Here is a 26705-nt window from a genome sequence, read left to right on the forward strand (position 1 = left end):
TATAGCCTCCTCACACTGATTCTGTACCGTAACACCCTGTATATAGCCTCCTCACACTGATTCTGTACCGTAACACCCTGTATATAGCCGCCCTGCTGTTATTTTATTGTTGCTTCTAAATGATTTGTTATATTTCTATATAATTTTGGTGTATTCTTAAATCTGTATGGTTGGTTAAGTGCTTGTAAGTAAGCATTTCACTGTAAGGTTGCCTGGTATACGCCATCCCTTGGTCGGACTATCCTACCTGTTGTATTCGGCGCATGTGACAGATAAAATTAGATTTCTTTGATTTTATTTGAAACTATGAAATAACACATATGGAATCATGTCGTAACCAAAAAAAGTGTTAATCAAATCAAACTGTATTTCAGATTCTTCAAAGTAGCCACCCGTTGCCTTGATGACAACGTTGCACACTCATTTTATCAGTGTGTTGGGACATTTTCCTGTTGAGAAACAAAGGATAGTCCCACTAACGGATGGCGTATCGCTGCAGAATGCATGCTGGTTAAGTGTGCCTTGAACTCTAAATAAATCACTGAGAGTGCCACCAACAAAGCACCCCCACACCTCCTCCTCCATGCTTCACTGTGGGAACCACAGATGCGGAGATCATCCGTTCACCTACTCTGCGTCTCACAAAGACCAAAAATTGGAACCAAAAATCTCACATTTGGACTCATCAGACCAAAGGACAGATTTCCACCGGTCTAATGTCCATTACTGTTGTGTCTTGGCCCAAGCAAGTCTCTTCTTATTATTGGTGTCCTTTAGTTGTGGTTTCAATTCGACCATGAATGCCTTATTCACTCAGTCTCCTCTGAACAGTTGATGTTGAGATGTGTCTGTTACTTGAACTGTGTGAAGCATTTATTTGTGCTGCAATTTCTGTGGCTGGTAACTCTAATGAACTTATCCTCTGCAGCAGAGGTAACTCTGGGTCTTCCTTTACTGGTGCAGTCCTCATGAGAGCCAGTTCCATCATAACGCTTGATGGTTTTTGTGACTGCACTTTCAAACTTTTCAAAGTTCTTGACATTTTCTGTATTGACTGACCTTCACGTCTTAAAGTAATGATGGACTGTTGTTTCTCTTTGCTTATTTGAGCTGTTCTTAACATAATATAGACTTGGTCTTTTACCAAATAGGGCTATCTTCTATATACCACCCATACCTTGTCACAACACAACTGATTGGCTCACGCACATTAAGAAGGAAAGAAATTCCACAAATTAACTTCTTAACAAGTCACACCTGTTAATTGAAATGCATTCCAGGTGACTACCTCATGAAGCTGGTTGAGAGAATGCCAAGAGTGTACAAAGCTGTCATCAAGGCAAATGGTGGCTACTTTGAAGAATCTAAAATATATTTTCATTTGGTTACTACATGACTCCATATGTGTGTTATTTCATAGTTTTGATGTCTTCACTATTATTCTACAATGTAGAAAATAGTTCAAATAAAGAAAAAACCCTTTGAATTAGTTGGTATGTGTCCAACTTTTGACTGGTACTGTATATATGTATTTTTTATTAAAGGATCAAAGACCTGGTCAGTATGGGCTGGTTACTGAGGAGAACCACCAGGATCCACAGAGCTGCTGTCACACTGCTGGAGTGGAGGTGCTCCTCCGTGAACATCAACAACCAGTCGAAGCCCAGGGTACGCACCAACTCTTCACATGCCCTGTAGGGGGGGGGGGCAGAGAGCAGTCAGGCTACACACAACTCAGTCAAAGCCCAGGGTACGCACCAACTCCTCACATGCCCTGTAGGGGGAGACAGAGAGCAGTCAGGCTACATACAACACAGTCGAAGCCCAGGGTACGCACCAACTCCTCACATGCCCTGTAGGGGGAGACAGAGAGCAGTCAGGCTACACACAACACAGTCAAAGCCCAGGGTACGCACCAACTCCTCACATGCCCTGTAGGGGGGGACAGAGAGCAGTCAGGCTACACACAACACAGTCGAAGCCCAGGGTACGCACCAACTCCTCACATGCCCTGTAGGAGGAGACAGAGAGCAGTCAGGCTACACACAACACAGTCGAAGCCCAGGGTACGCACCAACTCCTCACATGCCCTGTAGGGGGAGACAGAGAGCAGTCAGGCTACACACAACACAGTCGAAGCCCAGGGTACGCACCAACTCCTCACATGCCCTGTAGGGGGAGACAGAGAGCAGTCAGGCTACACACAACACAGTCAAAGCCCAGGGTACGCACCAACTCCTCACATGCCCTGTAGGGGGGGACAGAGAGCAGTCAGGCTACACACAACACAGTCGAAGCCCAGGGTACGCACCAACTCCTCACATGCCCTGTAGGAGGAGACAGAGAGCAGTCAGGCTACACACAACACAGTCGAAGCCCAGGGTACGCACCAACTCCTCACATGCCCTGTAGGGGGGGACAGAGAGCAGTCAGGCTACACACAACACAGTCGAAGCCCAGGGTATGCACCAACTCCTCACATGCCCTGTAGGGGGGGACAGAGAGCAGTCAGGCTACACACAACACAGTCGAAGCCCAGGGTACGCACCAACTCCTCACATGCCCTGTAGGGGGAGACAGAGAGCAGTCAGGCTACACACAACACAGTCAAAGCCCAGGGTATGCACCAACTCCTCACATGCCCTGTAGGGGGAGACAGAGAGCAGTCAGGCTACACACAACACAGTCAAACGCTATACAGTATGAAGAGGGGCAGAAACTGCTTCTCCAATAGAAATCCCAGTTGTAGGTGATGTCATGGCGACGTTTGCGTAGCTAAATTAATGCGTAGAAACACGTAAAATCGGGTCTAACAGTCATCTCGCGCCGAACTACGTACGTAATTTTTTTTAAAAGGCAGTCCTTTCGATATCATTTTTTAAAATATATATATTTTTTTTTAAATGAAAACGTGTCAGTTTGTCACTTTCACAAGGTTGGAGTAATAACATGTTAAAACTAGTGAGGACGTCATCTCCAGTCTCGGTGGCGTCTTTCCATTTGGAGAATATTAACTATGGGAGAATTCTTCACTTCTCTCATTGACTTGTCAAACCCTGGTGTGGTCTGTTTTTGTCTCTTTCGCAAGTGTTCCCGGAAGTCTCGGGATGTTGCGCCTCTGGGTTTAAAAACTCTGTGACGCAGTTACACACAAGCACACACACACACACACACACACACACACTGTGACGTACTGTGCGTTGACGGTGCATTTCTCCTTGGTGGTGAAGAGCAGTTTGAGAAGGATGTCTAGTAGTCTGTTCCTCAACAGGATCAGGTTGGCCGACAGAAGACCCCCAAGGTCTTCATCATTACCTGGAACACAATAGACAATATTACCACAACTATTACTACAATAATATTACTGTACTGAAAACTGAGAGGAGACCCCTAAGGTCTTCATCATTACCTGGAACACAATAGACAATATTACCACGACTATTACTACAATAATATTACTGTACTGAAAACTGAGAGGAGACCCCTAAGGTCTTCATCATTACCTGGAACACAATAGACAATATTACCACGACTATTACTACAATAATATTACTGTACTGAAAACTGAGAGGAGACCCCTAAGGTCTTCATCACTAAAAGCACAAATTAATTGATGGGAAAAAAAACCTATAAATGCGATTTAGAATCAACAAAAAAGGAAAAGAACAGCATAGTTTTGGCATTGCACAAAAATCTGTATGTAAATTTGTGACAATCTCTATGCTAGTTAGTGACAATAATCTCTATGGTAGTTAGTGACAATAATCTCTATGCTAGTTAGTGACAATAATCTCTATGCTAGTTAGTGACAATAATCTCTATGGTAGTTAGTGACAATAATCTCTATGCTAGTTAGTGACAATAATCTCTATGCTAGTTAGTGACAATAATCTCTATGCTAGTTAGTGACAATAATCTCTATGCTAGTTAGTGACAATAATCTCTATGGTAGTTAGTGACAATAATCTCTATGCTAGTTAGTGACAATAATCTCTATGCTAGTTAGTGACGATAATCTCTATGCTAGTTAGTGACGATAATCTCTATGTTAGTTAGTGACAATAATCTCTATGCTAGTTAGTGACAATAATCTCTATGCTAGTTAGTGACAATAATCTCTATGGTAGTTAGTGACAATAATCTCTATGCTAGTTAGTGACAATAATCTCTATGCTAGTTAGTGACAATAATCTCTATGCTAGTTAGTGACAATAATCTCTATGGTAGTTAGTGACAATAATCTCTATGCTAGTTAGTGACAATAATCTCTATGCTAGTTAGTGACAATAATCTCTATGCTAGTTAGTGACAATAATCTCTATGCTAGTTAGTGACAATAATCTCTATGCTAGTTAGTGACAATAATCTCTATGCTAGTTAGTGACAATAATCTCTATGCTAGTTAGTGACAATAATCTCTATGCTAGTTAGTGACAATAATCTCTATGCTAGTTAGTGACAATAATCTCTATGCTAGTTAGTGACAATAATCTCTATGCTAGTTAGTGACAATAATCTCTATGCTAGTTAGTGACAATAATCTCTATGCTAGTTAGTGACAATAATCTCTATGCTAGTTAGTGACAATAATCTCTATGCTAGTTAGTGACAATAATCTCTATGCTAGTTAGTGACAATAATCTCTATGCTAGTTAGTGACAATAATCTCTATGCTAGTTAGTGACAATAATCTCTATGCTAGTTAGTGTCAATAATCTCTATGCTAGTTAGTGACAATAATCTCTATGCTAGTTAGTGACAATAATCTCTATGCTAGTTAGTGACAATAATCTCTATGCTAGTTAGTGGCAATAATCTCAATGTAAATCAGTGACAATAATCGCTAGGTAAATTAGTCATGTCTATGCTAGTTGGTGACAATATCTATGCTAGTGGGTGACAATATCTATGCTAGTTGGTGACAATAATCTCTATGCTAGTTGGTGACAATAATCTCTATGCTAGTTGGTGATAATAAACTATATGTAAATGAGTTACAAGCATCTCTATATTAGTTAGTGACAATAAACTATATGCTAGTTAGTGACAACAATATCTATGCTAGTTAGTGACAACAATATCTATGCTAGTTAGTGACAACAATATCTATGCTAGTTAGTGACAATCTCTATGTAAATTAGTGACAACCATCTCTATGCTAGTTAGTGACAATCTCTATACTAGTTAGTGACAATAATCTCTACGGAAATTAGTGACAACCATCTCTATGCTAGTTAGTGACAATAATCTCTACGGAAATTAGTGACAACCATCTCTATGCTAGTTAGTGACAATAATCTCTACGGAAATTAGTGACAACCATCTCTATGCTAGTTAGTGACAATAATCTCTGTAAATTAGAGACAATACTCTCTATACTAGTTAGTGACAATAATCTCTGCAAATTAGTGACTATAATCTCTACAGTAGTTAAAGACAATAATCTCTATGTAAATTAGTGACAATCTCTATACTAAATTAGTGACAATCTCTATGCTAGTTAGAGACAATATCTATGTAAATTAGTGACAATTTCTATACTAGTTAGTGTCACTCTCTGAAAATTAGTGACTATAATCTCTATAGTAGTTAAAGACAATAATCTCTATGCAAATTAGTGACAGTAATCTCTATACTATTACTGACAATCTCTATATTGAATTACTGACAATCTCTATGTGAAATAGTGACAATAATCTCTATACTAGTTACTGACAATAATCTCTATGCTAGTTAGTGACAATAATATCTATGCTAGTTAGTGACAATAATCTCTATGGTAGTTAGTGACAATAATCTCTATACTAGTTAGCGACAATAATCTCTATGTTAGTTAGTGACAATAATCTCTATGTTAGTTAGTGACAATAATATCTATGCTAGTTAGTGACAATAATATCTATGCTAGTTAGTGACAATAATCTCTATACTAGTTAGCGACAATAATCTCTATACTAGTTAGCGACAATAATCTCTATACTAGTTAGTGACAATAATCTCTATACTAGTTAGCGACAATAATCTCTATACTAGTTAGTGACAATAATCTCTATGGTAGTTAGCGACAATAATCTCTATACTAGTTAGCGACAATAATCTCTATGCTAGTTAGTGACAATAATATACATGGTAGTTAGTGACAAAAATCTCTAAATTAGTGTGTGTGTGTGTTACCTCCATCTATCTTCTCCTCGTTGTTGACCTCCATCACTACAAACTTCTCACACACAGCAAAGGTTGGCAGGGTGGATGAGATGAACTGGCCAAACCTATCAAACATACCATAAAACAGACAGACACATGAGCTACATGCTTCTCACATACAGTATGTTCTCGTGAAGGGATTTGTAGGCAGTTGCAAGGTCTGGGGAGACCAGCAGCCCACCAGTAGCAAGTTTAATTCACACATTCATTGTCTGGCACGGGACTTGAACCAGCAACCTTCTGACTACTGGTCCACCTCTCTGACGTCTTACCGTAGCAGGTCGTATGGGTTGAGTGTTATTACCGTAGCAGGTCATATGGTTTGGGGAAAGAGTAGAGTGTTATTACCGTAGCAGGTCATATGGGTTGGGGAAAGTGTAGAGTGTTATTACCGTAGCAGGTCATATGGGTTGGGGAAAGTGTAGAGTGTTATTACCGTAGCAGGTCGTATGGGTTGGGGAAAGTGTAGAGTGTGTTATTACCGTAGCAGGTCATATGGTTTGGGGAAAGTGTAGAGTGTTATTACCGTAGCAGGTCATATGGGTTGGGGAAAGTGTAGAGTGTTATTACCGTAGCAGGTCATATGGGTTGGGGAAAGTGTAGAGTGTGTTATTACCGTAGCAGGTCATATGGGTTGGGGAAAGTGTAGAGTGTTATTACCGCAGCAGGTCATATGGGTTGGGGAAAGTGTAGAGTGTTATTACCGTAGCAGGTCATATGGGTTGGGGAAAGTGTAGAGTGTGTTATTACCGTAGCAGGTCGTATGGGTTGAGTGTTATTACCGTAGCAGGTCGTATGGGTTGGGGAAAGTGTAGAGTGTGTTATTACCGTAGCAGGTCATATGGGTTGAGTGTTATTACCGTAGCAGGTCATATGGGTTGGGGAAAGTGTAGTGTGTTATTACCGTAGCAGGTCATATGGGTTGGGGAAAGTGTAGAGTGTGTTATTACCGTAGCAGGTCATATGGGTTGGGGAAAGTATAGAGTGTGTTATTACCGTAGCAGGTCATATGGGTTGAGTGTTATTACCGTAGCAGGTCATATGGGTTGGGGAAAGTGTAGAGTGTTATTACCGTAGCAGGTCATATGGGTTGAGTGTTATTACCGTAGCAGGTCGTATGGGTTGGGGAAAGTGTAGAGTGTGTTATTACCATATCAGGTCGTATGGGTTGAGTGTTATTACCGTAGCAGGTCGTATGGGTTGGGGAAAGTGTAGAGTGTGTTATTACCATATCAGGTCGTATGGGTTGAGTGTTATTACCGTAGCAGGTCATATGGGTTGGGTGTTATTACCGTAGCAGGTCATATGGGTTGGGGAAAGTGTAGAGTGTTATTACCGTAGCAGGTCATATGGGTTGGGGAAAGTGTAGAGAGTGTTATTACCGTAGCAGGTCGTATGGGTTGGGGAAAGTGTAGAGTGTGTTATTACCGTAGCAGGTCATATGGGTTGGGGAAAGTGTAGAGTGTTATTACCGCAGCAGGTCATATGGGTTGGGGAAAGTGTAGAGTGTTATTACCGTAGCAGGTCATATGGGTTGGGGAAAGTGTAGAGTGTGTTATTACCGTAGCAGGTCGTATGGGTTGAGTGTTATTACCGTAGCAGGTCGTATGGGTTGGGGAAAGTGTAGAGTGTGTTATTACCGTAGCAGGTCATATGGGTTGAGTGTTATTACCGTAGCAGGTCATATGGGTTGGGGAAAGTGTAGTGTGTTATTACCGTAGCAGGTCATATGGGTTGGGGAAAGTGTAGAGTGTGTTATTACCGTAGCAGGTCATATGGGTTGGGGAAAGTATAGAGTGTGTTATTACCGTAGCAGGTCATATGGGTTGAGTGTTATTACCGTAGCAGGTCATATGGGTTGGGGAAAGTGTAGAGTGTTATTACCGTAGCAGGTCATATGGGTTGAGTGTTATTACCGTAGCAGGTCGTATGGGTTGGGGAAAGTGTAGAGTGTGTTATTACCATATCAGGTCGTATGGGTTGAGTGTTATTACCGTAGCAGGTCGTATGGGTTGGGGAAAGTGTAGAGTGTGTTATTACCATATCAGGTCGTATGGGTTGAGTGTTATTACCGTAGCAGGTCATATGGGTTGGGTGTTATTACCGTAGCAGGTCATATGGGTTGGGTGTTATTACCGTAGCAGGTCATATGGGTTGGGTGTTATTACCGTAGCAGGTCATATGGGTTGGGGAAAGTGTAGAGTGTTATTACCGTAGCAGGTCATATGGGTTGGGGAAAGTGTAGAGAGTGTTATTACCGTAGCAGGTCATATGGGTTGAGTGTTATTACCGTAGCAGGTCATATGGGTTGGGGAAAGTGTAGTGTGTTATTACCGTAGCAGGTCATATGGGTTGGGGAAAGTGTAGAGTGTGTTATTACCGTAGCAGGTCATATGGGTTGGGGAAAGTATAGAGTGTGTTATTACCGTAGCAGGTCATATGGGTTGAGTGTTATTACCGTAGCAGGTCATATGGGTTGGGGAAAGTGTAGAGTGTTATTACCGTAGCAGGTCATATGGGTTGAGTGTTATTACCGTAGCAGGTCGTATGGGTTGGGGAAAGTGTAGAGTGTGTTATTACCATATCAGGTCGTATGGGTTGAGTGTTATTACCGTAGCACGTCGTATGGGTTGGGGAAAGTGTAGAGTGTGTTATTACCATATCAGGTCGTATGGGTTGAGTGTTATTACCGTAGCAGGTCATATGGGTTGGGTGTTATTACCGTAGCAGGTCATATGGGTTGGGTGTTATTACCGTAGCAGGTCATATGGGTTGGGTGTTATTACCGTAGCAGGTCATATGGGTTGGGGAAAGTGTAGAGTGTTATTACCGTAGCAGGTCATATGGGTTGGGGAAAGTGTAGAGTGTTATTACCGTAGCAGGTCGTATGGGTTGGGGAAAGTGTAGAGTGTTATTACCGTAGCAGGTCGTATGGGTTGGGGAAAGTGTAGAGTGTTATTACCGTAGCAGGTCATATGGGTTGGGGAAAGTGTAGAGAGTGTTATTACCGTAGCAGGTCATATGGGTTGGGGAAAGTGTAGAGTGTTATTACCATAGCAGGTCATATGGGTTGGGTGTTATTACCGTAGCAGGTCATATGGGTTGAGTGTTATTACCGTAGCAGGTCATATGGGTTGGGTGTTATTATCGTAGCAGGTCGTATGGGTTGGGGAAAGTGTAGAGTGTGTTATTACCGTATCAGGTCGTATGGGTTGAGTGTTATTACCGTAGCAGGTCATATGGGTTGGGGAAAGTGTAGAGTGTTATTATCGTAGCAGGTCATATGGGTTGGGGAAAGTGTAGAGAGTGTTATTACCGTAGCAGGTCGTATGGGTTGGGGAAAGTGTAGAGTGTGTTATTACCGTAGCAGGTCGTATGGGTTGGGGAAAGTGTAGAGTGTGTTATTACCGTATCAGGTCGTATGGGTTGAGTGTTATTACCGTAGCAGGTCATATGGGTTGGGAAAAGTGTAGAGTGTTATTATCGTAGCAGGTCATATGGGTTGGGGAAAGTGTAGAGAGTGTTATTACCGTAGCAGGTCGTATGGGTTGGGGAAAGTGTAGAGAGTGTTATTACCGTAGCAGGTCATATGGATTGGGGAAAGTGTAGAGTGTTATTACCGTAGCAGGTCATATGGGTTGGGGAAAGTGTAGAGTGTTATTACCGTAGCAGGTCATATGGGTTGGGGAAAGTGTAGAGTGTTATTACCGTAGCAGGTCATATGGGTTGGGGAAAGTGTAGAGTGTTATTACCGTAGCAGGTCATATGGGTTGGGGAAAGTGTAGAGTGTTATTACCGTAGCAGGTCATATGGGTTGGGGAAAGTGTAGGGTGTTATTACCGTAGCAGGTCATATGGGTTGGGGAAAGTGTAGAGAGTGTTATTACCGTAGCAGGTCATATGGGTTGGGGAAAGTGTAGAGTGTTATTACCGTAGCAGGTCATATGGGTTGGGTGTTATTACCGTAGCAGGTCATATGGGTTGGGTGTTATTACCGTAGCAGGTCATATGGGTTGGGTGTTATTACCGTAGCAGGTCATATGGGTTGGGGAACCCTTGCAGCAGCAGACTCAAAACGTTGCTGATAGCAGAGATGGTGGGCTGAGACAGAGACGTGTCTCTCAGGGTTAACAGCAGCTTGGGAATCAGCTGGAACTCTCGTAACAACTTAGCGTTCTTAGCTGCCTCACTGTGATGGGGGAGAAGAGGACAGACAGACAGTTGGTTGAAATATTACACACAGGAAACATGGTCTTCCTGTGTCTTTGTTTCTCATAAACCCCAGGTGATTAAGATTATAGTGTCACTATAAACTGAAATATAACATTTACATAAGTATTCAGACCCTTTACTCAGTACTGTGTTGAAGCACCTTCGGCAGCGATAACAGCCTCGAGTCTTCTTGGGTATGATGCTACAAGCTTGGCACACCTGTATTTGGGGAGTTCCTCCCATTCTTCTCTGCAGATCCTCTCAAGCTCTAGCAGGTTGGATGGGGAGCGTCACAGCACAGCTATTTTTTAGGTCTCTCCAGAGATATAAAAGGAAAACCTTTCGAGATTGCAGTTCCTAGGGCTTCCACTAGATATCAACAGTCTTTAGAAAGAGTTTCAGGCTAGTTTAAAAAAAAAATATATTAGCCAGAATTTGTAGTTTTAGTAAGTGGCTCGCATTTTTGGCTGTAGTGTTTGTTGTGCGTTCCGGTGAGGGTGCTTCGTTATTTATCTCCGGAAATTTGTCTCCGGTATTCTCCGTCTTAAATTGTATTGTTTATTTACATATTAGGGTACCTGAGGATTGATTAGGAACATTGTTTGACTTGTTTGGAAGAAGTTTATTGGTAATTTACAGGATTCGTTTGTATGTATTTTGAACGGAAACTGGTGGATTACTGAGTCAAGGCAGCCAATGAAACTGACTTTTTTTGGGATATAAGTAAGGACTTTTTTCGAACAAAAGGACTAATTTTTATGTAGCTGGGACGCTTGTGATTTCAACCAGATGAAGATCTACAAAAGGTAAGTGATTTATTTTAGCGCTATTTCTGACTTTCGTGACGCCTCTGCTCGGTTGGAAAATGAATGTAATGCTTTTGTGTGCATGGCGCTGTCCTCAGATAATCGCATGGTGTGCTTTCGACGTAAAGCCTTTTTGAAATCTGACAAAGCGGCTGGATTAACAAGAAGTTAAACTTTAAATTATGTATTTTGATGAATGTTTAATATTACGATTTTTGTCATTTGAATTCCGCGCTCTGCAATTTCACCGGATGTTGGCCAGGTGGGACGCTAGCGTCCCAATGATCCATAAGAAGTTAAGGACATCAAAATCAAGGTAGTGGACTGGCCATCACAAAGCCCTGACCTCAATCCTATAGAACATTTGTGGGCAGAACTGAAAAATCGTTTGCGAGCAAGGAGGCCTACAAACCTGACTCAGTTACACCAGCTCTGTCAGGAGGAATGGGCCAAAATTCAACCAATTTATTGTGGGAAGCTTGTGGAAGGCTACCCGAAATGTTTGACCCAAGTTAAACAATTTAAAGGCAATGCTACCAAATACTAATTGAGTGTATGTAAACTTTTGACCCACTGCTAAAATAATTGTATCAATAAAAAAAAAAAGGCTGTAACGTAACAAAATGTGGAAAAAGTCACGGGGTCTGAATACTTTCTGAATTCACTGTAATAGCAGGAGTTAACCATTCCTCACCTGGACTCAGTGAGGAGCTCTATAAAGTGTTCAAACAGGGACAGGTGCAGTTCGTAGGGTGCATGGAGCCACACCTGAGGAGACAGAAAGAACATTTGAAAACCTCTACGAACATAGCACACCAGAAAACCAACAACATTATTTTGTCTGCAGGGACCACGTTTGGCTCGATTTGGATCAGTTGCCCTGAAGCCCATTGTGTTTGGCTTGCACCAAGGACCACCAACCACCATTTTGGCTCAAACTGGATCAGTTTCCCAGAGGCCATTTTGGCTCAAAACTGGAGCCAGTTCCCCTGAGGCCCATTGGTTTAGTGCTAACCTCGAAGTCACAGAGCAGGTCCTGGAAGGCGGTGGTGTTGGGGATGATGGAGGTCTCGTGGCCGCTGTCTACTGTTCCCACCAGGGAGAAGGTCAGGTGCAGGATGTGGCTGTTCAGCAGGTGACGCTTTTTCTTCAACAACATGGCCAGCAGCTAGAGACCAAATAACAGACACATACTACAGTTAGACTGAGTTATATTACTGTTTTACTAGAACTACAGCAGACAGGAAGTGACTGTTCAGCAGGGGACGCTTCTTCTTCAACTGTATGGCCAACAGGTACAGCAGAGAAACAACAGTTTTATCTGAGCAACAATGTTCAGTGTGGTGTGTCCACAAAATGTATTGTAAATGAAACTTGAGTGTGAACTAGGCCATATTGCATTGTGGGTAGTGTAGTTGTACCTGGTAGCCTTTGATGCGCTCCATCTCCTTGCTGGCCAGCGGGTTGCTCTTGACGACGCACACCATCGCCTTGACGGCCGCGTAGAGACCCTCAACGTCCTGCGCCATGGCAACCAGGCCCAAAATGGCCGCAGCCCCGCCCACGTACTGCAGGTTGGTCGCCACAGGCTTGGGGACGAACGCACGCACACCTGGAAGAGAGCGGAGAGGAGGAGTTAGTCTACAGGTAAGGTGTGTGTGTAGTTGGTGGCCACAGACTTGGGGACAAACGCACACCAAGAGTGGGGGCAAAAAGGTATTTTCTATTTATTTATTACAAATAAATGAAAAATGGGGTTGTTTTTACCCATTTTTCTCCCTAATTGCTAGTTTACAACCTTGTCTCATCGCTGCAACTCCTCAATGTTGTCGGGAGAGACGCAGGTCGAGACATACGTGCTCCGAAACATGACCTACCAAGCCACATACTTCTTAAAACACTGTCTGCTTAACCCGGAAGTCAGCTGCACCAACGTGTCAGAGGAAACACTGTTCAACTGATGACTGAAGTCAGCTGCACCAAAGTGTCAGAGGAAACACTGTTCAACTGATGACTGACTGATGACTGAAGTCAGCTGTGACTGAAGTCAACTGTACCCCCAACTGTTCAACTGTCAGAGCTGGAAACACTGTTCAACTGATGACTGAAGTCAGCTGGAAACACTGTTCAACTGATGACTGAAGTCAGCTGTACCAACGTGTCGGAGGAAACACTTTTCAACTGATGACTGAAGTCAGCTGTACCAACGTGTCAGAGGAAACACTGTTCAACTGATGACTGAAGTCAGCTGGAAACACTGTTCAACTGATGACTGAAGTCAGCTGGAAACACTGTTCAACTGATGACTGAAGTCAGCTGGAAACACTGTTCAACTGATGACTGAAGTCAGCTGGAAACACTGTTCAACTGATGACTGAAGTCAGCTGTACCAACGTGTCGGAGGAAACACTGTTCAACTGATGACTGAAGTCAGCTGTACCAACGTGTCAGAGGAAACACTGTTCAACTGATGACCGAAGTCAGCTTGCATGCGCCCGGCTCGCCACAAGGAGTCGCTAGAGCGTGATGAGCCAAGTAAAAGCCCCCTGGCCAACCCTCCCTTAAACCGGACGGCGCTCTGTCCAATTGTGGGCTGCCCGATGGGGCTCCTGGTCACGTGGATTGAACCCCAGGATATAGTGCGACCTCAACACTACGATGCTGAGCCACTCTGGGCAAAAGTTATTTTAAAGGCAAAATCTGTTGTTACAAGATTTGCTTATATGGCCAATTTCGCCCTGATTAATAGTTACATCTCCAGGTATTCTAACCCAGTTATCCTAACCCCTTACCCAGGTATCCTAACCCCTTACCCAGGTATCCTACCCTTACCCAGGTATCCTAACCCCTTACCCAGGTATCCTAACCCCTTACCCAGGTATCCTAAACCCTTACCCAGGTATCCTAACCCCTTACCCTGGTATCCTAACCCCTTACCCTGGTATCCTAACCCCTTACCCAGGTATCCTAACCCCTTACCCAGGTATCCTAACCCCTTACCCAGGTATCCTAACCCCTTACCCTGGTATCCTAACCCCTTACCCTGGTATCCTAACCCCTTACCCAGGTATCCTAACCCCTTACCCAGGTATCCTAACCCTTTACCCTGGTATCCTAACCCCTTACCCAGGTATCCTAACCCCTTACCCAGGTATCCTAACCCCTTACCCAGGTATCCAATGACAGCTGCTCCTATGGTGCGTGCTGGACCGTTGAGGTGACCGGCCGCGTTGTGGATCAGCTTGACCGGAGTGGCATTCTCATGAGACGATACAGCCAACTGAGGAGAGGGGAGAGAAGGGGAGGAGGAGAGGGGAGAGAAGGGGAGGAGGAGAGGGGAAGAGGGGAGGAGGAGAGGGGGAGGAGGAGAGGGGAGAGAAGGGGAGGGGAGAGAAGGGGAGGAGGAGAGGGGGAGGAGGAGAGGGGAGAGAAGGGAGGAGGAGAGGGGAAGAGGGGAGGAGGAGAGGGGGAGGAGGAGAGGGGAGAGAAGGGGAGGAGGAGGGGAAGAGGGGGGAGGAGGAGAGGGGAGGAGGAGAGGGGGAGAGGGGGAGGAGGGGAGGGGAGAGGGGAAGAGGAGAGAAGGGGAGGAGGAGAGGAGAGGGGAGAGAAGGGGAGGAGGAGAGGAGAGGGGAGAGAAGGGGAGGAGGAGAGGAGAAGAGGAGGAGAGGGGAGTGTTACAGGTGAGGTAGAGATAACATTGTGTTACAGGTGGAGATAACATTGTGTTACAGGTGAGGTGGAGATAACATTGTGTTACAGGGGGAGATAACATTGTGTTACAGGGGGAGATAACATTGTGTTACAGGTGGAGATAACATTGTGTTACAGGTGAGGTGGAGATAACATTGTGTTACAGGTGGAGATAACATTGTGTTACAGGGGGAGATAACATTGTGTTACAGGGGGAGATAACATTGTGTTACAGGGGAGATAACATTGTGTTACAGGTGAGGTAGAGATAACATTGTGTTACAGGTGGAGATAACATTGTGTTACAGGGGGAGATAACACTGTGTTACAGGGGAGATAACATTGTGTTATAGGGGAGGTAGAGATAACATTGTGTTACAGGGGGAGATAACATTGTGTTACAGATGAGGTAGAGATAACATTGTGTTACAGGGGGAGATAACACTGTGTTACAGGGGAGATAACACTGTGTTACAGGGGAGATAACATTGTGTTGTAGGGGGAGATAACGTTGTGTTACAGGGGAGATAACATTGTGCTACAGGGGGAGATAACATTGTGTTGTAGGGGAGATAACATTGTGTTACAGGTGAGGTGGAGATAACATTGTGTTACAGGGGGAGATAACATTGTGTTACAGGTGGAGATAACATTGTGTTATAGGGGGAGATAACATTGTGCTACAGGTGGAGATAACATTGTGTTACAGGGGAGATAACATTGTGTTGTAGGGGGAGATAACATTGTGCTACAGGGGGAGATAACATTGTGCTACAGGGGGAGATAACATTGTGCTACAGGGGAGATAACATTGTGTTACAGGGGGAGATAACATTGTGTTACAGGGGGAGATAACATTGTGCCACAGGGGGAGATAACATTGTGTTACAGGGGGAGATAACATTGTGTTACAGGGGGAGATAACATTGTGTTACAGGGGGAGATAACATTGTGTTATAGGTAAGGTAGAGATAACACTGTGTTACAGGTGGAGATAACATTGTGTTACAGGGGGAGATAACATTGTGTTATAGGGGGAGATAACATTGTGTTACAGGGGGAGATAACATTGTGTTATAGGTGAGGTGGAGATAACATTGTGTTACAGGGGGAGATAACACTGTGTTACAGGTGGAGATAACATTGTGTTACAGGGGGAGATAACATTGTGTTACAGGGGGAGATAACATTGTGTTATAGGTGAGGTGGAGATAACATTGTGTTATAGGTGAGGTGGAGATAACATTGTGTTATAGGTGAGGTGGAGATAACATTGTGTTATAGGTGAGGTGGAGATAACATTGTGTTACAGGTGGGGTGTCCCTTATTTTATTTTACCTTTATTTAACCAGGCAAGTCAGTTAAGAACAAATTCTTATTTTCAATGACGGCCTAGGGACAGTGGGTTAACTGCCTGTTCAGGGGCAGAACGACGGATTTGAACTTACAACCTTTCGGTTACTAGTCCAACGCTCTAACCACTAGGCTACCCTGCCGCCCCCTTACCCAGGATACCTGGGCCATAGTACATACAGGACCATAGTACATACAGGACCATAGTACATACAGGACCATAGTAGGCTTTGCTGTGTGTGTGTGTGTGTGTGTGTACGTTAGCGATACTAACCTGTTTAGCGATGGCCTTGCTGTCCAGCTTGTGTGTGTGTGTGTGTGTGTACGTTAGCGATGCTAACCTGTTTAGCGATGGCCTTGCTGTCCAGCTTGTTGTAGACCTTGCGTATCTTGGCCACGGTGAGGGCAGAGACAGAGAGGGCGTACAGGCTGAAGGATACCTTCTCCTCTGGGACCAGGGCGACTGGACATGAAGGCTCTCCAGTCTTGGAGTCTTTACCTGAAGGGGAGAGAGACAACAATCCACCGCGGTTCCTCAACAACAGACAGTTACTCACAGGGAACGTGACCCTGGAAGCTGTGTAGCTTACCACTCAATATGTGTGTGTTCTCTGTGTGTGTGTGTGTTCTCTGTGTGTGTGTGTTCTCTGTGTGTGTGTGTGTGTTCTCTGTGTGTGTTCTCTCGCTCTCTCTGTGTGTGTGTGTTCTCTGTGTGTGTCTGTGTGTGTGCTCTCTCTGTCTGTTCTATGTGTGTGTGTGTGTGTTCTCTGTGTGTGTTCTCCTCTCTACTCTCGTCCCGTGTGGCTCAGATGGCGGAGCATGACACTTGCAACGTCAGGGTTGTCGGTTTGACTCCCACAGGGGGGGGGGGGGATATGTGAAAATATGTCCCTCTGCTAAAGGACTCAAATGTAAACATAAAGCATCCTCACAGAGCAGGTAGACGGCCTGAAAGCTGCCTGTGTAGTTGGGACCGAGCTCGTACACCGCCGCGACGCTGGCAGCAGGAAGCCCCTCCTCCAGGAAGTGTGTGGGCCCCAGGCGCCACACCAGATTGGACAGCTGTCTCTGGGCAGGGGGCGTGCCTATGTAGCTGTACACGGTGCTGACCACAGGAGGGTTGGTGCTCCCGGAGCCACCAGGAGAACTATGGATGTAGTGGAGCTGGAGAGGAGAGAGAATCGACCGCTGTTACAACAGTTTCATGGCTAATGACCCCTTCTATCTTTATGCACCTTCACCTGGTGGTGGGGCGGGGGGGACGTTTAATATAGGTAGAGTCTTCAAGCCACTCACACACACACACACATCTGAGTTCAAATAGGCACACAGTCACACACACACACACAGAGAGAACACACACACACACAGAGAACACACACACACACAGAGAACACACACACACACACACACACAGAGAACACACACACACAACACACACACAGAGAACACACACACACAACACACACACAGAGAACACACACACACAACACACACACACACACAGAGAACACACACACACACACACACACAAAGAACACACACACACACACACACAGAACACACACACACACACACACACACACCCTACCTTGGTGGTTTGGAACAGTTGTCCGTCGATGTACAGCGTGGCCATGCTGTTTTTCAACATGCCTTTACTCATGACTAACAGCAGGTGGTGCCACTGACCCTCTCCGATCAGCTCTCCGCAGCGGAACCTGGCGCAGCACGGGAGAACCTCGAAGAACGAAGACTCCTCGCTGAAATCATCCACTGTTGGGGGGTGGGGGCATAGTAATGTTAACATAAATGTTGTAAAAATGTTTTTCATATGGGTTTGAAAACAGGGCTGGGTCTTGAGGATTTTGGGGGCACACGGCTGATTGGTTGACCACCGTTCTGACTCAAATCTGTGACATGACACACAAAAGACAACGTGTCACTAGTCGGCTGGTAAGTTAGCCACTAGTCGGCTGGTAAGTTAGCCACTAGTCGGCTGGTAAGTTAGCCACTAGTCGGCTGGTAAGTTAGCCACTAGTCGGCTGGTAAGTTAGTCACTAGTCGGCTGGTAAGTTAGTCACTAGTCGGCTGGTAAGTTAGTCACTAGTCGGCTGGTAAGTTAGCCACTAGTCGGCTGGTAAGTTAGCCACTAGTCGGCTGGTAAGTTAGCCACTAGTCGGCTGGTAAGTTAGCCACTAGTCGGCTGGTAAGTTAGCCACTAGTCGGCTGGTAAGTTAGTCACTAGTCGGCTGGTAAGTTAGCCACTAGTCGGCTGGTAAGTTAGACACTAGTCGGCTGGTAAGTTAGCCACTAGTCGGCTGGTAAGTTAGCCACTAGTCGGCTGGTAAGTTAGCCACTAGTCGGCTGGTAAGTTAGCCACTAGTCGGCTGGTAAATTAGCCACTAGTCGGCTGGTAAGTTAATCACAATTTAGTACTAGCCTGGGGCTAGCTTCATTTCCATCCCTGATGAGAGGAGGGAGAGAGGAGGGGTAGAGGAGGTATAGAGGAGGGAGAGAGGAGGGGTAGAGGAGGGAGAGAGGAGGGAGAGAGGAGGGGTAGAGGAGGGAGAGAGGAGGGAGAGAGGATGGGTAGAGGAGGGGGAGAGGAGGGGTAGAGGAGGGAGAGAGGAGGGGTAGAGGAGGGAGAGAGGAGGGGTAGAGGAGGGGAGAGGATGGAGAGAGGAGGGGGAGAGGATGGAGAGAGGAGGGAGAGAGGAGGGGTAGAGGAGGGAGAGAGGATGGGTAGAGGAGGGAGAGAGGAGGGGTAGAGGAGGGAGAGAGGAGGGGTAGAGGAGGGGTAGAGGAGGGTAGAGGAGGGGAGATGAGGGAGAGATGAGGGAGAGAGGAGGGTGTAGAGGAGGTATAGAGGAGGGGGAGAGGAGGGAGAGGGGAGGGGTAGAGGATGGGTAGAGGAGGTATAGCGGAGGGTAGAGGAGGTATAGCGGATGGGTAGAGGAGGGGGAGAGGAGGGGGAGAGGAGGGAAAGAGGAGGGAAAGAGGAGGGGGAGAGGAGGGGAGAGGAGGTATAGAAGATGAGTAGAGGAGGGGAGAGGATGGGTAGAGGAGGGGGAGAGGATGGGTAGAGGAGGGGGAGAGGATGGGTAGAGGAGGGAGAGAGGGGGGGAGAGGAGGGAGAGAGGAGGTATAGAGAGGGGGAGAGGAGGGAGAGAGGAGGGAGAGAGGAGGTATAGAGGAGGGGGAGAGGAGGGGGAGAGGAGGTATAGAGGAGGGGGAGAGGAGGGAGAGAGGAGGTATAGAGGAGGGGAGAGGAGGTATAGAGGAGGGGAGAGGAGTGAGAGAGGAGGTATAGAGGATGGGTAGAGGAGGGGTAGAGGAGGGGGGAGGAGGAGGGAGAGGGGAGGGGGTAGAGGAGGGGAGAGGAGAGGGAGAGGAGGGGTAGAGGAGGGGAGAGGATGGGTAGAGGATGGGTAGAGGAGGGGTAGAGGAGGGGTAGAGGAGGGGGAGAGGAGGGGGAGAGGAGGGGTAGAGGAGGGGTAGAGGAGGGGGAGAGGAGGGGGAGAAGAGGGGTAAAGGAGGGAGGTTGAACGGGTAGAGGGGGAGAGGAGGGAGGTTGAACGGGTAGAGGGGTAAAGGAGGGAGGTTGAACGGGTAGAGGGGGAGAGGAGGGAGAAGACACCTCACTGAAGTCATCTACTGTGGAAGAGGGAAGGATGTTGTTCCTAGGTTCACATGATAAAACATCAGTGTTTACGTAGGGGTTGAGATTGGGTAGGAAGTCATTCACTGTGAAAGAGAGAAGGATGTTGTTGGGTACGTGTGGTATAAGGGTTGGGTACGTGTGGTATAAGGGTTGGGTACGTGTGGTATAAGGGTTGGGTACGTGTGGTATAAGGGTTGGGTACGTGTGGTATAAGGGTTGGGTACGTGTGGTAGAGGGAGGACAGTATTGGTTTGCAGAGTCGAGAGCAGCGCTAGAATGAACCAGTGTGTGTGGATGTTTTTTCACTAAATTATTTACAGAGACTGTGTGAATTATGTAGAGATGTTAATCTGGGGAAGGGAGTGATTCCAGTACGAGATTATTCATCAGGTTTACAAACCTCTAAACCAGGTTAACCAGGAACAATATTTTCAGTTTGGGTAAAGGGTGTGAGTGCACGTGTACACCTGTGTGTATGAGTGTGTTTTCCTGCGTCCTTGTGTGTGCGTTCGTGCGTGTGTGTGTGCGTGCGTTTGTGCGTGTGTGTGTGTGTGCATGCGTTTGTGCGTGTGTGTGTGCGTGCGTGTGTGTGCGTTTGTGCGTGCGTTCGTGCGTGTGTGCGTGCGTTTGTGCGTGCGTGCGTTTGTGCGTGCGTTCGTGCGTGCGTTTGTGCGTACCGTAGCTCTGCAGCAGCTCCTCCTTGGTAGACACCGTCAGGGACCGGTCCTTAGCAGACAGAACCACGGCCAGACAGATATAGTGTTGTTCTGAGGATGTGGCCCGTCGGACCACCGTCAGCAGACGGACAGGGTGGGTGTGGGGGGCAGAGCTGAACCTCTCCACACAGAACCACGTAGAGTAGCTTAGACCAGACGGAGGGGGGAACAGACGCTCTCCTACACGGAGGGAGGGAGAGAGGGAGAGAGCTGGTTAAATTAATGAGCTAATGATAACATGAGGATGAGAATTAATGAGCCTTCATACATGAGGATGAGAGAGACATAGGAGAGGAGAGAGGGAGAGGAAAGAGGGAGAGGAGAGAGGCGTGTGGGAGAAGAGAGAGGTGAGAGAGAGAGGCGAAAGGGAGAAGAGAGAGGGGTGAGAGGGAGAAGAGAGAGTGGTGAGAGGGATAGGAGAGAGAGGGGCGAGAGGGAGGAGAGAGAGGGGCGAGAGGGAGAGAGAGAGGGGCGAGAGGGAGAGAGAGAGGGGCGAGAGAGAGAGGGGTGAGAGGGAGAAGAGAGAGTGGTGAGAGGGATAGGAGAGAGGAGAGAGAGGGGCGAGAGGGAGGAGAGAGAGGGGCGAGAGGGAGGAGAGAGAGGGGCGAGAGGGAGGAGAGAGAGGGGCGAGAGGGAGGAGAGAGAGGGGCGAGAGGGAGAGGATAGAGAGGGGCGAGAGGGAGAGAGAATAGGAGAGAGAGGGGCGAGAGGGGAGAGAGAGGGGTGAGAGGGAGAGGAGAGAGGGATGAGAGGAGAAAGAGAGAGAAAGAATAGGAGAGAGGGGTGAGAGGGAGAAGAGAGAGGGATGAGAGGGAGAGGAGAGAGGGAGAGGAGAGAGAGATGAGAGGGGCGAGAGGGAGAAGAGAGAGGGGAGAGAGAGGAGAGGAGAGGAGCGAGAGGAGAGAGAGATGAGAGGGGAGAGAGAGTGGCGAGAGGGAGAGGAGAGAGGGGCGAGAGGGAGAAGAGAGAGGGATGAGAGGGAAAAGAGAGAGGGATGAGAGGGATAGGAGAGAGGGATGAGAGGGAGAGGAGAGAGGGATGAGAGGGGAGAGAGAGGGGCGAGAGGGAGAAGAGAGAGGGATGAGAGGGAGAGGAGAGAGGGGAGAGAGAGGAGAGGAGAGGGGCGAGAGGGAGAAGAGGCTGAGCTGTGTATATCCTCTGGATGGCTGCTTTAGCGTCTGGGTCTGTACATCAATAATGATGTATTATTATTTGTTTAGGTCTACGGAGTATATGGTCGGGACAACCGGGGTCTGGTTGGGTTAACGGGCAGACTGGGATAACGGGCAGACTGGGATAACGGGCAGACTGGGATAACGGGCAGACTGGGTTAACGGGCAGACTGGGTTAACGGGCAGACTGAGTTAACGGGCAGACTGGGAGGAACCAGACTGGTTCGATGAATGAAGTAGCCCTGATGACGTCATACTACTACACTGAACAAAACGACAACGTGCAAATATGTAAACAATGTTACCGAGTTACAGTTCATATAAGGAAATCATTCACTAGAAATAAATTCATTAGGCCCTAATCTATGGATTTCACATGACTGGGAATACAGATATGCATCTGTTGGTCACAGAGACCTTATTAAACAAAATCGTAGCGGCGTGGATCAGAAAACCAGTCAGTATCTGGTGTGACCATTTGCCTCATTCAGCGTGACACATCTCCTTCACATAGAGTTGATCAGGCTGTTGATTGTGGCCTGTGGAATGTTGTCCAACTCTTCTTCAATGGCTGTGAGAAGTTGATGGATATTGGCAGGAACTGGAACACGCTGTCGTACACGTTGATCCAGAGCATCCCAAACATGCTCAATGGGTGACATGTCTGGTGAGTATGCAGGACATGGAAGAACTGGGACATTTTAATATGGAAACTAAATCAAATCCAATTGTAGTTGTCACATGTACGGAATGCAACAAGTGTAGACCTTACAGATAGTCCATGTGGCTGTTTGATTAGTTGTTCAGCAGTCTTATGGCTTGGGGGTAGAAGCTGTGAAGGAGCCTTTTGGACCTAGACTTGGGGCTCCGGTACCGCTTGCCGGAAGGGGGCAGAGAGAACAGTCTGTGACTAGGATGGCTGGAGTCTTTGACCATTTTTAGGGCCTTCCTCTGACACCGCCTGGCATAGAGGTCCTGGATGGCAGGAAGCTTGGCCCCGGTGATGTACTGGACCATACGCACTACCCTCTGTAGTGCCTTACGGTTGGATGCCAAGCAGTTGCCATACCAGGCAGTGATGCAACCGGTCAGGATGCTCTCGATGGTGCAGCTGTATAACTTTTTGAGGATCTGTGGACCCATGTCAAATCTTTCCAGTCTCCTGAGGGGAAAAAAACATTGTTGGGCCCTCTTCAGGACTGTCATGGTGTGTTTGGACCATGATAGTTTGTTGGAACCAAGGAACTTGAAACTCTCCTCCCTATAGGATGTCTCATCGTTGTCGGTGATCAGGACTACCACCTTTGTATCATCAGCAAACTTAATGATAGTGTTGGAGTCGTGCCTGGCCATGCAGTTGTGGGTGAACAGGGAGTACAGGAGGGGACTGAGCACGCACCCCTGGGGAGCTCCAGTGTTAAGGATCAGCATGGCAGATGTGTTGCTACCAACCCTCACCACCTGGGGGCGGCCCTTCAGGAAGTCCAGGATCCAGTTGCAGAGGGAGGTGTTTAGTCCCAGGGTCCTTAGCTTAGTGATGAGCTTTGAGGGCACTATGGTGTTGAACGCTGAGCTCTAGTCAATGAATAGCATTCTCATAGGTGTTCCTTTTGTCCAGGTGAGAAAGGGCAGTGTGGAGTGCGATTGAGATTGCGTCATCTGTGGATCTGCTGGGGTGGTAAATGAATTGGAGTGGGTCTAGGGTTTCTGGGATGATGGTGTTGATGTGAGCCATGACCAGCCTTTCAAAGCACTTCATAGCTACAGATGTGAGTGATATGGGGCGGTAGTCATTTAGGCAGGTTACCTTCGATTTATTGGGCACAGGCACTATGGTAGTCTGCTTAAAACATGTTGGTATTACAGACTCAGACAGGGAGAGGTTGAAAATGTCAGTGAAGACACTTGCCAGTTGGTCAGCACCTGTTCTCAGTACACGTCCTGGTAATCCGTCTGGCCCTGCGGCCTTGTGAATGTTGACCTGTTTAAAGCTCTTGCTCACATCGGCTACGGAGAGCATGATCACACAGTCGTTCGGGACAGCTGGTGCTCTCATGCATGCTTCAGTGTTGCTTTCCTCGAAGTGAGCATTAAAGGCATTTAGCTCATCTGGTAGGCTCACATCACTTGGCAGCTCGTGTTTGGGTTTCCCTTTGTAGGTGATGCAGATTTTGTGTATGTGTGTCGTGATGATTTGGGTTGGAGGCTAGCTTGGGGATGGTAGTGTAAGATTAGGCTTGTTGTGATACTGACCACTAATAGCGTTGTAGTAATACTGACCTGCTCCAATCCCATTGACCAGAGAAGAGGAAATGAGAGGAGAAAGGAGGAAGAGGGAGAAAAGAGGAAGAGGGAGGAGGAGGCTAGCTAGGGGATGAAGACTAGGCTAAGTTTAGCATGTTGTCATAGTGACCTGCTAGCTAGGGGATGAAGACTAGGCTACGTTTAGGATGTAGTGATACTGACCTGCTAGCTAGAGGATGCAACCTAGGCTAAGTTTAGGATGTAGTGATATTGACCTGCTAGCTAGAGGATGTAACCTAGGCTAAGTTTAGGATGTAGTGATACTGACCTGCTAGCTAGAGGATGTAACCTAGGCTAAGTTTAGGTTGTAGTGATATTGGCCTGCTAGCTAGAGGATGTAACCTAGGCTAAGTTTAGGATGTAGTGATACTGACCTGCTAGCTAGAGGATGTAACCTAGGCTAAGTTTAGGTTGTAGTGATACTGACCTGCTAGCTAGAGGATGTAACCTAGGCTAAGTTTAGGATGTAGTGATATTGACCTGCTAGCTCGAGGATGTAACCTAGGCTAAGTTTAGGTTGTAGTGATACTGACCTGCTCCAATCCCAGAGACCACGGCTCCATCACTGACTCCTCCTGTGTTGGCATTGTTAGAGGGAGCGTTGTGAGGAGCCAGGCTTGGCTGGAACAGACACCTAGAGACAGGAGGAACATACAGTACATTAAATGACTAAATCTACTATAATCTGATACACAGTACACTGAGGGTAAAAAACATTAAGAATATGAATTTGCCCTCATAACAGGCCGTCATTGTAAATAAGAATTTGTTCTGAACTGGCTTGCCTAGTTAAATAAAGGTTAAATAATATATATATATATTTCTTAAACAGCCTCATTTGGTCGGGGACATGGACTCTACAAGGTGTTGAAATCGTTCCACAGGGATCCCGGGCCATGTTGACTTCAATGTTTCCCACAGTTGTGTCGAGTTGACTCAATGTCCTTTGGGTGGTGGACCATTCTTGATACACACGGGAAACTGTTGAGCGTGAAAAAACCCAGCAGTGTTGCAGTTCTTGACACAAACCGGTGCGCCTGGAACCTACTACCATAACCTGTTCAAAGGCACTTAAATCTTTTGTCTTGCCCCATTCACCCTCTGAACGGCACACATACACATTCCATGTCTCAATTGCCTCTAGGCTTAAAAAGTCATTCTTTAAACAGTCTCCTCCCCTTCATCTACACTGATTGATGTGGATTTAACAAGTGACATCAATAAGGGCTTTCATCTGGTCAGTCTATGTCAAGCAAAGGGCAGGCGTACTTAATGTTTTGTCCACTCAGTGTAATATATAATCTAGAGGGAGCAGAAACAGACACCTAGAGATATAATCTAGAGGGAGCATTAGAGATATAATCTAGAGGGGAGCATTATGAAGGAGCCAGACTGGGCAGGAACAGACACCTAGAGATATAATCTAGAGGGGAGCATTATGAAGGGGCCAGGCTGGGCAGGAACAGACACCTAGAGATATAATCTAGAGGGAGCATTATGAAGGGGCCAGACTGGGCAGGAACAGACACCTAGAGATATAATCTAGAGATATAATCTAGAGGGAGCATTATGAAGGGGCCAGACTGGGCAGGAACAGACACCTAGAGATATAATCTAGAGGGAGCATTATGAAGGGGCCAGACTGGGCAGGAACAGACACCTAGAGATATAATCTAGAGGGAGCATTATGAAGGGGCCAGGCTGGGCAGGAACAGACACCTAGAGATATAATCTAGAGGGAGCATTAGAGATATAATCTAGAGGGAGCATTATGAAGGGGCCAGGCTGGGCAGGAACAGACACCTAGAGATATAATCTAGAGGGAGCATTAGAGATATAATCTAGAGGGAGCATTATGAAGGGGCCAGACTGGGCAGGAACAGACACCTATAGATATAATCTAGAGGGAGCATTATGAAGGGGCCAGGCTGGGCAGGAACAGACACCTAGAGATATAATCTAGAGGGAGCATTATGAAGGGACTGTTCTAAGTAGGTATTTAATTTTTTTTTAAGTCACTGTGGGGAAACCACAAAAATAAAATCCTTAAATTCATCTTAAAAAAAACATTTTTTTACACGTCAAAATGAATTCTCCCCCAGTTCCACCCTCGATTTAGTTTGACACTAACTGCATCCAACAGGAGTCCAGACAAAAAAAAAAAAAAAAAGAGCTGTCATGTCTACTCAGCGTTTGCTTCACAACTCCTAGCTTTGTTACCGCTAGTGGAGACAGAACAAAAAGAGAATACACAGAACTCTTTTTCTTCACAGTAAATCACTGACCTTACAAAGTCAATGACAGGATCTTCAGCTTCTAAGAAACATGTGACTAAGTTAGACTCCTAGACCTCGACTAGTTGTTATTTTCTCTCAACCTGGACATATCAGCAGGCTCAGGGATGGGACGACTGGCAACCCGAGGGTTTTGTAGGCTAGCTTTAGAAATGCACCATTTTTCCTCTCTGCAAAATGGCAAAATTAAAATGAACTCTAATAAATGTATTTTTCTCTCTCTGTTGTCAAGAGGGAGGGCCACTGAAATGTTTTGCTCGCAAGGGGGTCCCCCTCAACAGACTTAGACTCGGG

At 46.3% G+C, this 26705-nt stretch overlaps 1 protein-coding gene across 1 annotated transcript in view; it reads right to left on the reverse strand.

Annotated features, from left to right (window-relative positions):
* wdfy3 (WD repeat and FYVE domain containing 3) overlaps nucleotides 1-26705 on the reverse strand; it is a 252100-nt gene that overhangs the window by 89692 nt on the left and 135703 nt on the right. Inside the window, 13 exon segments of the mRNA XM_065026907.1 lie at nucleotides 1555-1692; nucleotides 3195-3315; nucleotides 6175-6269; nucleotides 10231-10392; nucleotides 11916-11989; nucleotides 12237-12389; nucleotides 12643-12833; nucleotides 14390-14501; nucleotides 16606-16763; nucleotides 17197-17428; nucleotides 17856-18037; nucleotides 20603-20821; nucleotides 24651-24751. Coding sequence (XP_064882979.1) covers nucleotides 1555-1692; nucleotides 3195-3315; nucleotides 6175-6269; nucleotides 10231-10392; nucleotides 11916-11989; nucleotides 12237-12389; nucleotides 12643-12833; nucleotides 14390-14501; nucleotides 16606-16763; nucleotides 17197-17428; nucleotides 17856-18037; nucleotides 20603-20821; nucleotides 24651-24751 — 1938 coding nt within the window.

This window comes from Oncorhynchus nerka, linkage group LG13 (assembly GCF_034236695.1).
Source record: "Oncorhynchus nerka isolate Pitt River linkage group LG13, Oner_Uvic_2.0, whole genome shotgun sequence".
NCBI classification, from domain to species: domain Eukaryota; kingdom Metazoa; phylum Chordata; class Actinopteri; order Salmoniformes; family Salmonidae; genus Oncorhynchus; species Oncorhynchus nerka.